The 15,045-nt window shown below is 45.5% G+C and overlaps 1 protein-coding gene across 2 annotated transcripts in view; it reads right to left on the bottom strand.

Annotated features, from left to right (window-relative positions):
- LOC134414297 (alpha-2-macroglobulin-like protein 1) overlaps window positions 1-14,007 on the bottom strand; it is a 28,875-nt gene extending 14,868 nt beyond the window's left edge. For both annotated transcript variants that reach the window (XM_063148659.1, XM_063148658.1), the window contains exons 1-17: window positions 13,840-14,007; window positions 13,062-13,245; window positions 11,767-11,817; window positions 11,282-11,426; window positions 10,571-10,623; window positions 10,237-10,257; window positions 9,659-9,818; window positions 9,003-9,087; window positions 8,500-8,611; window positions 7,102-7,210; window positions 6,460-6,569; window positions 5,510-5,674; window positions 4,540-4,758; window positions 3,585-3,648; window positions 2,996-3,141; window positions 2,276-2,422; window positions 894-1,067 (exon numbers count right to left, since the gene is read on the bottom strand). In XM_063148659.1, coding sequence (XP_063004729.1) covers window positions 894-1,067; window positions 2,276-2,422; window positions 2,996-3,141; window positions 3,585-3,648; window positions 4,540-4,758; window positions 5,510-5,674; window positions 6,460-6,569; window positions 7,102-7,210; window positions 8,500-8,611; window positions 9,003-9,087; window positions 9,659-9,818; window positions 10,237-10,257; window positions 10,571-10,623; window positions 11,282-11,426; window positions 11,767-11,817; window positions 13,062-13,245; window positions 13,840-13,907 — 2,013 coding nt within the window. In that variant the 5' untranslated portion in view covers window positions 13,908-14,007. The remainder of the gene's footprint in view (window positions 1-893; window positions 1,068-2,275; window positions 2,423-2,995; window positions 3,142-3,584; window positions 3,649-4,539; window positions 4,759-5,509; window positions 5,675-6,459; window positions 6,570-7,101; window positions 7,211-8,499; window positions 8,612-9,002; window positions 9,088-9,658; window positions 9,819-10,236; window positions 10,258-10,570; window positions 10,624-11,281; window positions 11,427-11,766; window positions 11,818-13,061; window positions 13,246-13,839) is intronic.
- Window positions 14,008-15,045: the final 1,038 nt, after the last annotated feature.

Here is a 15,045-nt window from a genome sequence, read left to right as displayed (position 1 = left end):
GTGGTGAAACATTTTTAAATGCTGCTTCTTTATATGCATAACCTTGTGGCTCAGACTCTGACCAGTGCATGAGGAATGGAAACCAGTTTCTGAGGAATACTGGGAGCAACTATTTCTTCTCGTACAAGCAGATTTCAACTAGATGTGCACTTCATATGCCCAACCCTAGCAATGACACACAGTCGAAGGAATAATCATCTAGGAGACAGCACAATAACATGCCTTTTGAAGGGAATCAGGTTCTGTATTTGTGTGGTAGAGTTCTGTCAAATTAAGAAACCCACACAATTCAGACATTTTGGGTTGTTTTCAGTGTGTTGTTACCCTCTTCTCCTATTTTGAGGAGCTTCAACTCATATATTTTGCATATATTTCATTAAAGAGCGTTCTGCCAGAAGCAGCACTCAGCACTTCTTGCATTTCAGTTAGCAGACATGTTAACACTTCTCTGGCTATCATGCTTGTTAGCATATCAGTTTGTTTTGTTGGTTGTCTTGACAATTAGCTATAAAGCCAAACTGTGAAAGACTTCCTTTTATTTGAACTGGTTGAGGATAAGTAAGGAGATGCTCAATGAAACACAGAGTAAAGCAGTTTGTAAATACAATAATAGCCAAGTGGTGATTGGTCAGAATATGGTGAGGTGCCCAGGTATTCTTGCCACCCCTCCTTTGTAGTTATGGGAGCCTGAAGTAAATTTGTTCATTTTTACATTATCTTCTTCCTTATCAGGTGGTTTGTACTGTGCTTACTCAGCTTTCCCCATAGTCCCCAAAGGAGTTTGGCTACAGCGGACAACATGGAACGGACAATTTCTTGTAGGCATTCAGGACAGCATATTGGAACTCACTAGGGCAAAGCTGGGAAAGTTTAGAGGAGGTGCAGGCACTCACCTTAAACAGGTTATAGACATCAGCCTCACTTTGGTACCATGGTGCACCCATCCTAGCCTTTTTGTGGGATCTGGGCTGCTGGGGCAGGCAAGGGTATGCCTCAAAGTCTTCCAGGCGGTAAGGAAAGCCTCGTCCTCCTAACATGAAGCTGTTACGGAAGATTTTACCATACAACTGCAATGGAAAAAACACAAGTCTTCAAACAGAGCTGGCCAACAACCACGTGTATGGGTCAAACTTTTGGGTTGTAGCCTTCTATTCCATATTGAAGAGCTTTGCAGTTGAGGAAGTTGGCACTGACCCAGCTTACACTAAAGCACATAATATAAAGGACATATATAGGATAATATATACTAAAGGACATCATTCCAAGCAGTGGATGTAGACAAGCAGCTTTTAGGCTGCAAGACAGTTCAAGCCTTTCAACATTAGGGTGCAAAATTAGGATAAAAATGCTTCAGTTTAAATACAAGGCATTGGCACATCTGATCTACATATTTAAAGATTATTACTTTAAATACCTGTCAGCAGATGATGCAAGTGCTCTGCACTACACAGCATCCCTATGAAATGGACACCAGATCACACTGTGGCTCTATAAACTGGTGTAGTGCATCCCCCTGGATTTGGTGAGGCTTCTTTATAACACACTGTACTGCTATAATTTAACTCACTACTTTGCATGAGGCATGTACCTGTTTTATCTCTAGTACACATTGTGGATTTCTATTAGGATTTTCAGGTTTCACAGTATTTTTACTCCAAGTTTTAAATTAATTCCTCTGAAAGACACAGCTGCTTTAAGGCAGGTGCTTCCAACCCTTCTGATTCTCAGAATCCACCTGGGTGCTGACAAAATACTGACCACTTTTCACCAGCCACTGGGTGCTCTGGCTGCTCTCATCTAGCGACTGTTTTCTAAAGAACTGCTCCAAAGCACTGTTCTGTTGCATGGTTTTAACTCAGCAGTGGTTGGGGCAGAGGGATAGGAGGACCCTGCCAGGGCAAAATTCCATTTTAAAGGCTTAAAATCACAGTTTGGTGGAAGATGGTAGAGCAGAGATGTGGATGTGAGGGAGGCTGCTAAGCACTCTCCCTCCAAGCAGAAAGCACCAGCATCTCCTTGAAGCAGCCCTCCCTGCCTCCCCCTGCATTGCCATGTAGCATCCACCTCCCTTCAGGCAGAGGCTCACAGCACAGGGCTGAGGGTGAGAAACACAATCACCCCATCACTGCTCAGGAGAGGCCAAAGAAGGGGCATGGCAGGGCAGCCACCTAACACTGCAGCTGTCCTGGGATGTCCTTTGGGCTCCCTGCCACCCATGCATGGAGGCAGAAGGCAGGCAGACATTATGGGGTTGGACAAGGCAGGCTGCACTCACGCTGTCTGCTGTTAGGATTTGGTTCCTCTTCAGGAGGACGCTCTTGTCGACAGCCCGCACAGAGCACAAGGAGCCCGGAGCAGCCATGAGGTTCAGCCTGACTTGTGAGCCTGGGACCTCCTCCTTGTGTGAGAATTCCAGTGCCACCTGGAAGAGAAGACAAGGTCTGGGGGCTTAGCCTTGGAGAGTGGGACCCTCTGACTCTTATATGTCTGGGTTGCAGAGGGAAGGACTTTGAATAAGGTAGGGAAGGGGGATGAAGTGCTGAGTCAAGCCATCCTGGAAATCCATTGGGAAGGTTAAAGGGGCTGCAGTGCACAGAGCCCTAGCCAGAATTCCTCTACCACCACACATCCACCACCCTCTGATCCAGAACTACCGCAGGGAGCTAAGCAGACAGGTTTCTCTTCTGTGTTAGGGAGCGTATGAGGGACAGTGTGTTCCCAAGTCACTAACAGGGAATGGGGGGAAAAAAGAGTTCAAGGGAAGCTGGTTTACTCCTTGAGCAAAGCTTGCCAGTTTGTGTTGTGGAGAGCAGAACTAGGAATTCAGGGAGAAGGAGGTTACCTGTCTTGTTTCCCACCCAAAATACTTGGGCATCTGGTTTTGCATATATCCAGCTTACACCATTTGGATGAGGATAAAACAGGACCAGGAACTACAGCAGAATCAGAGCACATCAGCAATGCTGTAAACACTCCTTGTGTGATTTCTGCTCACCTGATGGCTAAAGCACATTTCTACATCAAACTGCTCCATATCAGCCACCACCTCTCCGTCTGAGAAGATCGCATACACCAGAAGCTTGATGTTGGGCAGGAAGTCATTGCCAACAGGCAGAGTCAATGAGAAGGAGCCCTGCAGATCTGCAATAGGCAGCAGTGAGGAAGAGAGGGACAACATCCAAACAAATCAACTCACTGGAGTGGTACACACATTAAGAATCAAAAGAGGGACTTAATAATTTCTACCTTGCAGATAAGAACACTCCACAGAGACAATGTCACAAATTAGCAATAAACCAAGCATACCAGCCATTGCTTTGACTCATGTCTTCTTCAAAGGTACAAGTTAGCAGCAAAGTCATAAGATTGGATGTTATATCAATTAGAGAAGACAGAAGGAGCAGTTGCCTAGAAAGACCCTGAACTGAGAGGAGGTTGTGTTGGTCTTAGGGGAAGGATCACCACTAAGAACTCAGTTCAATATTTCCCACCTGTGGATAAGAATAACACCTGCAGACAGAGTCACTGTAGAGTGGTCAGTTTTCTGGAGTGTGTTACAAGACACTTCTCATGTTTTTACTCACTCTCATGCTGAGTAATTGGCACCTTCTTCTTTCTGCTGAAAAGGATCTTGCCTTTTGCTATCACCTGAAGAAAAAGAGAAGCACCACTCAAGGGTCTGAATTCCAAGAGCATGAGGAGAGTGTGAAAAGAACACAGGAAGAGAGAATGGTATCTGACAAATGTTGCCCCAGAAGTTCCTCTGGCAGGACATGATTTCCATTTCCATCTCTGCAGCAGAGATGCTGATGGTATAACTGGGTAGGACTTGAGAGGTGTTGGTTAGGCCATGAGAAGGTGAGGCTGCTTGCAAAGCCAGGTACTTCTGAAGCTATAGGCTATGAAGCTCTGCTCTTAAGACCTTGTGAACTCTGATCTTTGCATTACTAGTATCCAGTACTTTCTGATTGTATGAGTGAGTCCAGTCCAGCAACCAAGACAGTCATAACCTCTCAGCTAGGCCTTAGTCACACCTTTGCTTTGACTCACTTTCTTCAAAGGGGACTTCATGAAAACTCTATTGCATACCTCTGCTGTGCATCAAGGCCCTGTGCAAGGGCTCTCAAGCTTTTCCCTGCAAAGATACAGGCGGGGCAAAGTCAGCTGCCCCAGAGATTGCCTCCTAGTTCTCAGACAGATTGCCCCAGACACAGATAGACATCCAGGGCTCACCTTCTGGGCAGAGTTTGGGCTAGCCAGCCAATGCTGTCCATGTGGACATAAGAGAAAGAGGGGCAAATGGCAGGCATCTATCACCCAAGCTTAAGTCAAGACATGGATAACAAAGCAATGCAGCTGGGGGCTAGGAGCAAGTCCAGGAACTGGAAAGTAGGCACAGGTTTGGGCAGAACAGAAGTCACAAGCTGACTGTCTAGGAGTAGCTTTATCTTTCCTTTGAGCATCTCTTTGCTGTGAGAAAAGGGTAAAATGCCAGTAAGCATAACCTTGCCCTGAGAATCAGCTGTCTTCTTTGCTCACCAAGTAGTAGAAATCAATGTGGTCTTCTTCAGAGCTGAGTTTATTCTGGGAAAGGATATAATCCACCTGCACTTCCTGCTCTTGATCACAGGACATCATGTAATCCTTGGCCTTGATCTCCAGGAAGCTGTTGCTCTCAGAGTAGAAAGGTTTCAGCCAATGGAAGGCCTCTTCTTCATCAGAAAATGAACTGTTGTCACTTGGAGGGCGGTGGGTACCCTTCCGAGCACATAAACACAAGGTGGCAACACAGTTAGTATCAAGTGATGCAAGGGAACTTGTACACCTGCCAAAACTCTGTTATCGCCTGACCTGATGGCAGACTGCACATCTGTGTGCCTAAAATAATTTGTTGAAGCATCACTTTAAAGTCTCTTACAAGATTTCTTCTTATAAAGTTTTAGCAAAAATCTAAGCCTAGTAGATTTGACCACAATCTCATTTTTCCTCTTATCTTTTCATGGGACACATGTTGAAAGCGAAGGGCAACGACCCATCCTTTTTGATCAGCATCGAACTCCGATTTATTGATCCAAAAGGCACGTTTTTATAACCGTGTTAACTAAGTTCATACATATTGCAAACCCGAGCTCATCATAGGCTACAGATCAAACACTAACCCCTCCCTTTGTTTTCAATACCTGCTGTTTGTTTATTGAAACCAAGATTTGTGTTCTCACCCTGATATGAAGGGTTCTCAAAACCTCCATGTCTGTTCCCAAAACAGCCAAGGACAGAATGTTTACCTGTTATGAGAAGACTGCCTGAGAACCCTGCTGTTTATAAAAATGTGCCTGAGAACCTAGTTATTTACAGAAACAGGCTTGGGAACTGCTGCTTACAGCTGCCTTTTACTTTTCCATCAGCTGTATATTTTCATGGCCTTTTTTCCTTCAAGTCATGTCTGAGCAAAATTCTCCAACAGACACACCCCACACCAGACAAAAGATTTTCAGTGGCTGATACTCACCCTCAGTGAAACCATCGTGCTGTTCCAACTGGTGGTATCCAGTGTGAAGTGAGCTTCCCCCATCTCATCTGTGAGGAATGACAGCTGTGTCTCCTCATCATTGACATCAACTATTAGATGGATTGTTTCATAACTGAGGCGAGAGTCTTCACTGTAGAAGACTATCTGGAGGGAAGGGGGGGAAGTTAATACCCTGTTGTGCCAGACTCTGAGGCACTGACAGTGCTTCATTTTAATTGCTTCTATCACTTGGTTCCCTCAGCCCTTCTAGCTTTCAGACCAGTTGGAAGGATCCAAATAAAAGTCCAATAAATACATGAAACCAACAATTTGAAGCTGTTCAGAACTGAAACAAAACAGTAATACAGGCAAATGAGACACCTCTATTGGGGGAAAAGGTGAACTCTTTAGACCCTGAGGTGTTTCTTGGACAATGCTGGAGGATCTTTGATGATCAGAAAGAGATTTGTCCCCAACAACTTAACTCTTTCTGTTCCTTGCCCTCTGTTTTTGGGGTCAGTACCAGCCCAGGTGAAAGTGTTTCTAGCCCCAGGACAGCAGTCCTAGCATCACCCAGATGACCCGAGTCAGAAATTAGTGCCAGTGAACTAATGTGCAAGGCTTTAGAGATTTCTGCCAAGTTACCATGAGTTTTTATCCAAAGGGAATGTTATATGCCTGCTGACGCACCCCCATCCCATATGCACAGATTAGTTTCAGGAGATGCTCCTGGGGAAGCCTCCAGAAACTGCAGCTGGCCCCAGAATTCCAGTCCAGGAAATATACTATGTTAGGATGGGGAGAAAAAAATTTCTTCTACACAAGGCTTCACTCCTAGTTTCTGGGTGCCAGCAGAGCAGCATTGACTTTCCTGGAGACTGTTCCTTTCTTCCCACAAGAGATTTCATCTGTGATGCATTCTGAGCAGAGAAGGGATCCATGAATGTTACCTTCCCTGTGTATGGTATCCCTCGTTTGTAGAATGGATGGAGGTCGATAAACTGTACAGCTTTCTTTATCCATGCAACAGAAATTTGAGCCATTTCCTCAGAATGGGCTCCTGGGTGGGGAAATGAAAAATCTGTTGAATCTGAAGCAGTGCTCTTAGGGAAGCAGAAGTAAAAAACATACTTCAACACTACTTACAACATCTACAAGCTCTAAATTTAGGACAGAAAATATATTCTTCTAGGATATTATTCCATCAAGCTTTCTGGGCTTCCTGCTTCATGACATGATGCATAATAGGCTATAAGTGTCTATTTACATGTTTATTTGTTTGTGTTTTTTGAAGATGAAGGGAAACTAGATGACTGTTTAAACAGTCTAGGGCTTTGCAACTGGCTGAGGAACACCCTGGTGTCCAGACAATCACTATGAAGTTACCCACACATGAAGGGAGGTGAACGGTGAAAGGATTAGGAAATCTGGTAAAAACAGACGGAAGAGGTACTAGAATAGATACTATTGCCATAACAGAAGACATGGGAACCTTCAAGTTACTTTTTCAAAAGAAATTCCACTGCCACATAAAGACCAAAGCCAAAAATGTTGCCTGTGAAGAAGAGAATGCTCTACATATTATCCAGTACCTGTTCCATTTTCCACCACTTTTCCTTTTGCAATTATGTAGCTGTCAGCTTCATTTATTTCCAGAGCTTCTGTCTTTATTGTGAAAGTAGCGCAGCCGTCCTTATTTGTCTGCACAGAGAGGAGAACAGAGAGAATGAGTGTGGTGTGGAGGAAAACAAACTGTTCCATAGATGCCAGGCAATCCTAAAGAAGTATTTCCAGATACTTTTGGAACAGAGGAAAGCTCCCAAATCCTAACTGCAGCAACCCATCATGGATACCTTAGGCAGAAAAGAAATCAATATGCTTGGATTAAACAATCACAAAAAAGTAGCAAAAAAAAAAGTACTTAAGGCAAATCACATAAGGGTTAATTATGTCACAGAGAATCTCAGGAGACTGGATTCAGCCCAAATCCTGTAGCTGAGAGAGCATGAATTTCATTATGTGAGCTAAAGGTCCCCCTGAAATGCAATGGCCCTGATGAATAAAGCCTGACAGTGTGGCTTTCTAGACATGACCATTCCCGTGACATGGCCATATGAAACACAGGCATCCTGCCAGGTACAGATGGCAAGAGCTTTGCCAATCATTGAGGCAGAGCCTGGGTATAGCCAGTGTTTCTAGCCATGCCTGAGAAGTGCTCCTCAGAACCTTTCAGGGCCTTTTACATGCCATGTGGAGCTGGCATTCAGCTGATGTTTTGCACAGCTAAGACTGCACAGCATTCCAGCTGGAGTGCATTTTAAAATTGCAGAGATCCAGCTAGATTTTTCTATTCTGGCTCATTGCTGGCTGGTCTGACATTTAAAAATATTTTCCTGTGACTTTCAGGCCAAAACCCGTGCATCTGAAACCCGTGGGGAAAAAACCAAATGCAAAGTATAACCACAAAAAATAATGGACACAGATGAGAAGAAAATGTAACCAGCAATGGACATAATTTCAGACCAGACACTAGCAAGCTTTGGATGACTCATTGTGCAGGGGTAGAGCAAGAAACAGGGCATGGATCCACAGTCCATGTGATGCTCTGATAGCCTGATTATTGATGTGCATGGTCACAGGGCTGAATAGGCCCTGGTAGGCTATTGGTAGCTATTCAGGGATCTGAATAGCCCCACGAGGTGGGGTGATCTGATTGCACACAATGTGATACAGACCCTTGGAAAAGGTCCTAGGCACCACTGCTTCCCATGGCTTACACTTTCTCCCAAAGCACGGAGTCAGGAATGCACAGCTAGAGCAGTAATTCAAGCACAGTGTTATGGGAAGAGGAATCAGTGGTCTGATCATGTCCAGCAACTGAGAAGACACTAGACTGAACAGCTTGGTGCCCATCTGAGGTGCATTGCGGCAGGTTAAGGGGGCAGAAACACATTTCCAGACACTTTTTGATCTCCTATTTGTTCACCTACCCAGCTGTTTTGCTTCTGAATCGCTGAACTTGTAGAATTGCCTTTCCTTTCCTGGGAGCGTGTCATAACAGTGATTTCTACTTTCCCTTGAACAGGCTTCCCATAAGTATACCTATGTCAAAAGAGAGAAACATTCACCAAAGACAGTCTGCTGACTGTCAGCAGAAATATTGGTACAGGACACCTCCCATCCTCCTCAGGGGAAGTGGAGCCCAGAGAGCTTTGCTTTGTGCCTTGTTTGCTCAGGAACTTTAGCTCATCCTTTAAAATCATTTTGCATCCCTCTCCACCCACTACACCCAGCAACTTTAGTGTCCTTCAGCCTCACAGTAAGTGACCAGGTGTGACAAGGAGCCCATTCCAGAGTGTGATCTGTCTCCCCAAGACACAGGGTAATGCAAAAAGATCCTACTAACAAGCGGAAGAGCACTCCTTTTTCTTGAGCAATCTGGAGGTGACAGTGGAGTCATAGGGCAGAGATCACAATGGCATCATGTACTCACTTGCCACAGACAACCAGCTGAAATTCCTCATCTGATGTAGTGATATATGTAGGGTACTCAATTTCCACCTCAATTTTTTTCAGCACTGTATGGAAGAGAGTAGGATAAGGATGGAGGAAAAAACCAATGGATGGTGTGGATTAGTATGGACACTGAGAGAAGCTATAGCTGCAGTTCAGATGAGGGAAAGACAGTGACATCCCCAGTTCCTCATCACCATGGGGCAGTCGAGTTACTCCCTCCAGCCACACCACCCTGTACTTGCTGCTGCAATTGCACATGGGACTGCCTTCTACTCCAGCTCAGGCAAGGCACAGGGCACGAGGTTTTGTCTTTACCAATGCCAATTAATGGGACCAAGGCATGATTCCACTTCCCATTACAGGATCTGACTGGAGTGGATGACACACCTAGCTCAGCAAAACGTGCTCATTACAGGGCCCAGATGCAGGTAGAGTGAGATGTCACCCCACAGCCTCTCCTTTGTACCCTGCATAGCTGCAGAACCTCCAGCCCCATGTGAGATGTGCCCACAGACCCATCCATCTTTGTGTCCATTCTGTTGTTCTCCCAAGGCAAAAGGTGGGATGGACACTCTGCTCTCTCCTCCAGCTACCCACACTGCTTTTCCCACCCCTCGGATGTTGAAGTCTCACCATACTCCTCAACACTGAATTTTTTATGAGCCATGTTCTGCTGCACTGAGATAGTATAATTCCCAAGGGATGCTTCAGACGCCAGGGGGAAGGACAGATCCACAATGCCGTGATTTGACTTTACATTCAGCCACTCAGCAATACGGTTGTATTCAGGATCCTGTTTGGGAAAGGACACGCAGAGCCACAAGTCACATCGGGCACATGTACCTGGCAGGTCCAGCCATGCTCAGGCACAAGAAGGCACTACAAGGGCTTGAACTTGACCCAGTAGAGAGGACTCTAGATTGCCAGGAGAGATACCTTTGCTTCCCTCCAGTATTATTTTAGTAAACTTAGGAATTACAGAGGCTGCCTAGAACAGTAAAGCTACTGGGAAGTGGCAGCATCATAACACTACGGGAAGGAGAAGCAGCTGTGCTGACCACATAGAAGCTGACCACACAGAAAAACCTTCAGCTGAACCTGAACTGTAATCATAACTTCATGAAGTTACATTTGTGGCACAACTCTGGGAGTGAAGGATCACAGTAGAAGGATCACAGATATATCCCTTCAGTCACTTCTTTGTCACTTACCAGCAGCCATATCTGGGAATACTGTAAAAACAAGAGAAACACAATCTCAGTTTTGTAAAACAGCATCCATGTGAACCAGTATAAAGAACTCTGCCTGACATGGGTCCCTGAGCGGAAATTCCTGCCCCATCCAGACCCCACAGTACATCTTCTCCTCCCCCTGTGCCAGCTTACACCTGTCTTTCTTCAAGGGACCAGTGGATGAGTGGTTTCCTCCTAAAATAATTTATTCTTATGGCTTAACAGGCATGAAAGGAGATATCTTGTTCATGAGCCTCTCAACATGTCTCATGCTGAAGCTCCTACTTCTAGAAAAGCACAAAGCAATACTCACCTCATTTTTAATGACCTTAAGGTTCTCATCAAGGTTCACAATTCTAAATTTCACTGTAGAAATAAAGAAAAACATAGTAAAGTATTCTGGCTGCAACATGTCCTTGCACAAACTTGCTTCTCCTTTTCTATGCTCCAGTATTCATGTCTCTCTGTTTACCTCAGAGATGCTCAGGCCTTTTCCCAACCAGCCCTCCCCAGAACCTCCCACCCCAGAGGGCTTTGTCTGGGAGGCTTATACCAGCTGTGTGCTGCAGAACCCCACTGCCTTTACCTAGAGAGATTACAAACTGGGGTAAACAGTGGGATTGTCTATAGTGGAGTCTGTCTGCAGTCTGTTCATATTGTGAAGAATGTGGGGACTCTGTAATTCTACAGTTTGGAACTGACACTCTAGGTTTTACTCAAATATGAGCAACAGTCTTCAAGGCTGTCCAGTGTCCTGGAGAGTCCTGGCTTTCCCTTTAGGTCTCACTAGAGATATGGCACCAAAACAACACCCAGGAACAGCAGGTTGGGAATTTGGTGTAGCACACCTTGGAGGGGAGCATGCTGCCTCAGACTGTTCCTAGAAGCACTGGATAATAGAGATCTGCTTCCTTCCATCTCCAACAACCTTAGCTTGCTGCACTTGGTGAAATCTTCCCTCCAGGTGTGGCTGCTATCTTTGACCCTTCCCTCCCCATTTCAATATGCTGCCTTCTTGCCTTACCTGTTTCTCCAGGTTTGTATAAGTCCTTGTCTGTCTCTATCAGAATTATATTCTTCTGGGGCTTGATCAGAACTTTTTTGTTACCATCAAGGAGCACATTGTCTCCACTGTGGATCAGGACATGCAGAGAAGCCACCTCCTCTGACTGTCAGGTTAAAGAAAAAACAAATTACCTCAGACTACAAAGAGCTTGAAAGCGAACCAGAGGCACTTGTCCTTCCAAAATCTCCAATGTCCCCCTCCTCCTTTCATCTACTCTGATTAAAGTCTCTCCTTTCCCCAGTCATAGTCTTCTTTTTTTTGTCCAGCTTCTTCATTCCCTTTTCTTTGCCCTTCTGCTTGTCATGTTTGCCTCTTTGCACACTTATTTTTCCTCTTTACTATCTTTTCCACCCTGTATCTCCAACACTAACATGGTTCAGGCCCAGGAGAGGCTGAAGCTCTCTAATTTGTAAGAGGAGAGGTAGACAAGAAACATGTCCTACCTCTGTCTCGGAATCATCTGTTCCTGCAGGAATTAACATGAAGTCTGGCACCTAGGTTGATTGACACAAGGAAATGGAAAAAAATTCATCAGAAACTTTGCATCTTATCACATATATAAGATATCATCTCACTGTTAAAAAATCCCCAAACTTCAGAGTCCAAATTCTTCCGTGTGACTCTGTAAGCCACTTGTGAGGGAGAAGCAGTCACTGCCTTGTTCATGAACTTAATAGTGAACGGACCAACGTGTCCTTCTCCCACTTAACATGAATGAGAGAGTTTTATTGAACTAAGTAAGCCATAGGAAAGTCAGATCCTAAGTAATGAGAGGTGGGATACTGATGAGGCAAACACGGGACATCTCAGCATCAGAGAGACCAAGCTCAGCAGGAGGAAGATTTTTTTTTTGGTGGGTTTTATTTTTTGCTAACAGCAGACTTCCTTGACTTTCCAGAACCAGGACTTGCTCTCTCCTAAGGATTGGCGCCAAACTCTTAATTAATCATTGTCATGTTGATGTAAAGCCTAAAAGTGACTACAGCCCCTCTTGAATTCTGCTGAGCCTGCAGGGCAATCAGAGCATAGGCACAGTGACTTTGTGCTGTGCTGAGGAAGACAGGGGCAGTTTGTAGAGCCTCAGCACCACACACATCTCCATGGCTCTCCAGAAACGTAGCTGAAGGTTCTGTAGTCAGTGTGTCTAGATAAGCTAACCACAGCAGTTAGCAATGACAGGAACTCAAGCCACTCCAGAAATATCCAGAAATATCCTTGGTGAAATTCAATTCATTGTTGGTTCAGTGCCATCACAGCTAAATTAAAGCAAGCTCAATGTCTATGCAGGCTGCAACTACATCTGGCAATGTAGGTGCAGCTTTAGAGCACAATGGTCCTTTTGGAGCTGAAGGGGCAGGCTCCTGAGGAAACAAGGATCAAAAGAAAGTATTTGCAATTCATTGACTTTTGCTGTGATATACAAGCACTTTTAGGGGCAAAACACTGATTAAATTGAAAATAAATATTTAGCACCACGCTTTAAGTAGGATGAAATGTGCTGATACAGATCAAAAGAAATCTGTTCTTTTCTATAAAAATCTTTTTATACATAGAAAAGATGCCCTACTATCTTAGACTCCAGGACACTGTTGTATTTTGCCTAGCACTGGTAGGGAAATATACTTAGCCTTCTTGGAAGCTATGGCAAGGAAAAGGACAGTGTACCCAGAGAAGTGCCATGCTCTTGTGTGAATGTGAAAGCAACTCCTGTCAAATCAGTAGCCACAGCTACACTCACCTGGAAGGTGATGCTCTGAGAAGTGCCTGGCTTCTCCACATCCTGCTCCACCAGTGTGTGATTCTGGGTTTCTGTCTGCAAGGTGACAGCCAGGTGGACAGCCTCAGTCAGGGAGCTGAAGTGAATGTAGAGCTTCTCCTCCTGGCACTGCCGAAGGATAGCAGGGAACACCACCATATAGTGACTAGAAGAGAGCAGAACATGCTCAAAAACAGGTCAGAGGCTGTGGTGGACAGGCCAGCATCCATCTCTGCTGCTTTCATGAAGAGGTAGACCAAGGGTGAGAAATGTCTGGAGGACTGCACTGAAGGAAGTTTAGCTCTTTTAAGCTCCTTTTCAAATGAGAAAGGAGGAACATGCCCAGTATAGAGAACTCCCAGTTTCTCTGTGTCACCACCCTGCCACCAGCCAGACACAGCTGCCCCATCCACGATGCTCCAGTTGTGAGTACACAGAGCAAGGCTGTGTGAGGAAACCAAAGAAGCCAAACATGCAGTGGCTGAGGCATTAGGCTTCCATCCTCACACCAGATTTCACTCCAGCAGCACAGCACAAACAGAGGCAGAGCTCCTGTGGCCTCTGTAGTGCAGCTCCTGCACAAGCCAACACTGCAGTGCTCGATGCCCAGGACTCTGCAGGAGCTGCTTCTGCTCAGCCCCTGGGAGCCAGGCTCCCACCGTCCAGCTCTGGGGTGCCAAAGAGTGCAGCCCCTCAGCACCACCCCTCAACAACAGGCCCTTCTCCCAAGCCCCCCAAAATCAAAAGGAGAGGGTCTCACGGTTCCAGACTTGCTGCAGCTGCAACGGGGAGTAGGGTCAGGGCTAAGAGGAGCAGTGGTGCACCCATTGCTTGGGCTGGGACAGAAAGCTGACAAGATCCACACTGGAGGAGAGAACTGCATGGGTACTGATGGGTTGGAGCAATCCTAAACACCCCCTCAGATGCTCCTAGGTTCAAAGAGTAGGGGAGTTAATATATGGAGAGAATATCTTTTCTAGGCTAATGACATGAGCTAATATTTACTTGCTCCCACCAACAGCAGAGTGAAGGTCACATAACACAGTTCTCCACCCACATTTACATTCAGGTGGTATTCCAGGCCGTGGGTGCCAGGACACTGGAAAGGGATATAGGGAAATACGTGTCTCTAACTCAAGCTGAAGGGGACTTGGGAGAGTCTCATCTCATCTGTGACTGGTCTGGATCTTGGCTGTAGTATCTGATGAGAGCCAAATCTGCACATCAGCTACTGACCTCAGTTTGTAAAAAGTAACATTAGTGATCTTCCCCTCATCCAGTCGTTACTCCAAGCTGGGAGTAAAATCCTTTCAAATCACCTCCATCCCATGCATTCCTACCTCTGTCCACCCATCCATCCCAGCCATGTCTGATCCTCCTGAGCACTCTAGAATCATTTCCAGGGCAGTTCCTGCTACCTATGCCAACTCCTCTCATAGTTCCACTGTTAGGCCTTTCCAAATAAATAAAATATGTGTGAACACTTTAAGTCCACACATATTTTATCAAATCACTACTCTACATGTGCCCAAGCTGGATGCCCAGTCTTCTGACAGATTCCCCCTGCAATAAGATGATTCTACACTGACACCACCATCCCCCTCCTCCAGACTCTTCTTGGGCACTGCACCCTTGTGTGTTGCAAAAAACTGAATAACTATTTAGTGCAATACAACACTTGTGTTTCCATCTCCTGAGTGGCAGCAGTGAGGAGCACAGGGCTTGGATGAATTTGCCCTCCAGTTACAACCTCAATTGAAGGTGCACATCTTCATTCAGTCCTGGCCCCTGCTGTGTTTTAGCAGAGCACAACCAAAGATACACAAGCACAGAGAGAATTTGCCATCTGCCTGTGCCTTGCTCCCAGATGAAGCAATCCCTGGATTTACTTTGGCCAGTCTGCATCCGTGTGCTTAGCACCCACGCTCTTAGACCACAGTGTGATGTAACAGGGGCACACCAGCCT

The sequence above is a fragment of the Melospiza melodia genome, chromosome 2 (assembly GCF_035770615.1).
Source record: "Melospiza melodia melodia isolate bMelMel2 chromosome 2, bMelMel2.pri, whole genome shotgun sequence".
Lineage (NCBI taxonomy): Eukaryota > Metazoa > Chordata > Aves > Passeriformes > Passerellidae > Melospiza > Melospiza melodia.
The sequence above is the reverse complement of the archived record's forward strand: the minus strand, read 5'-3'. Positions and strand labels throughout refer to the sequence as shown.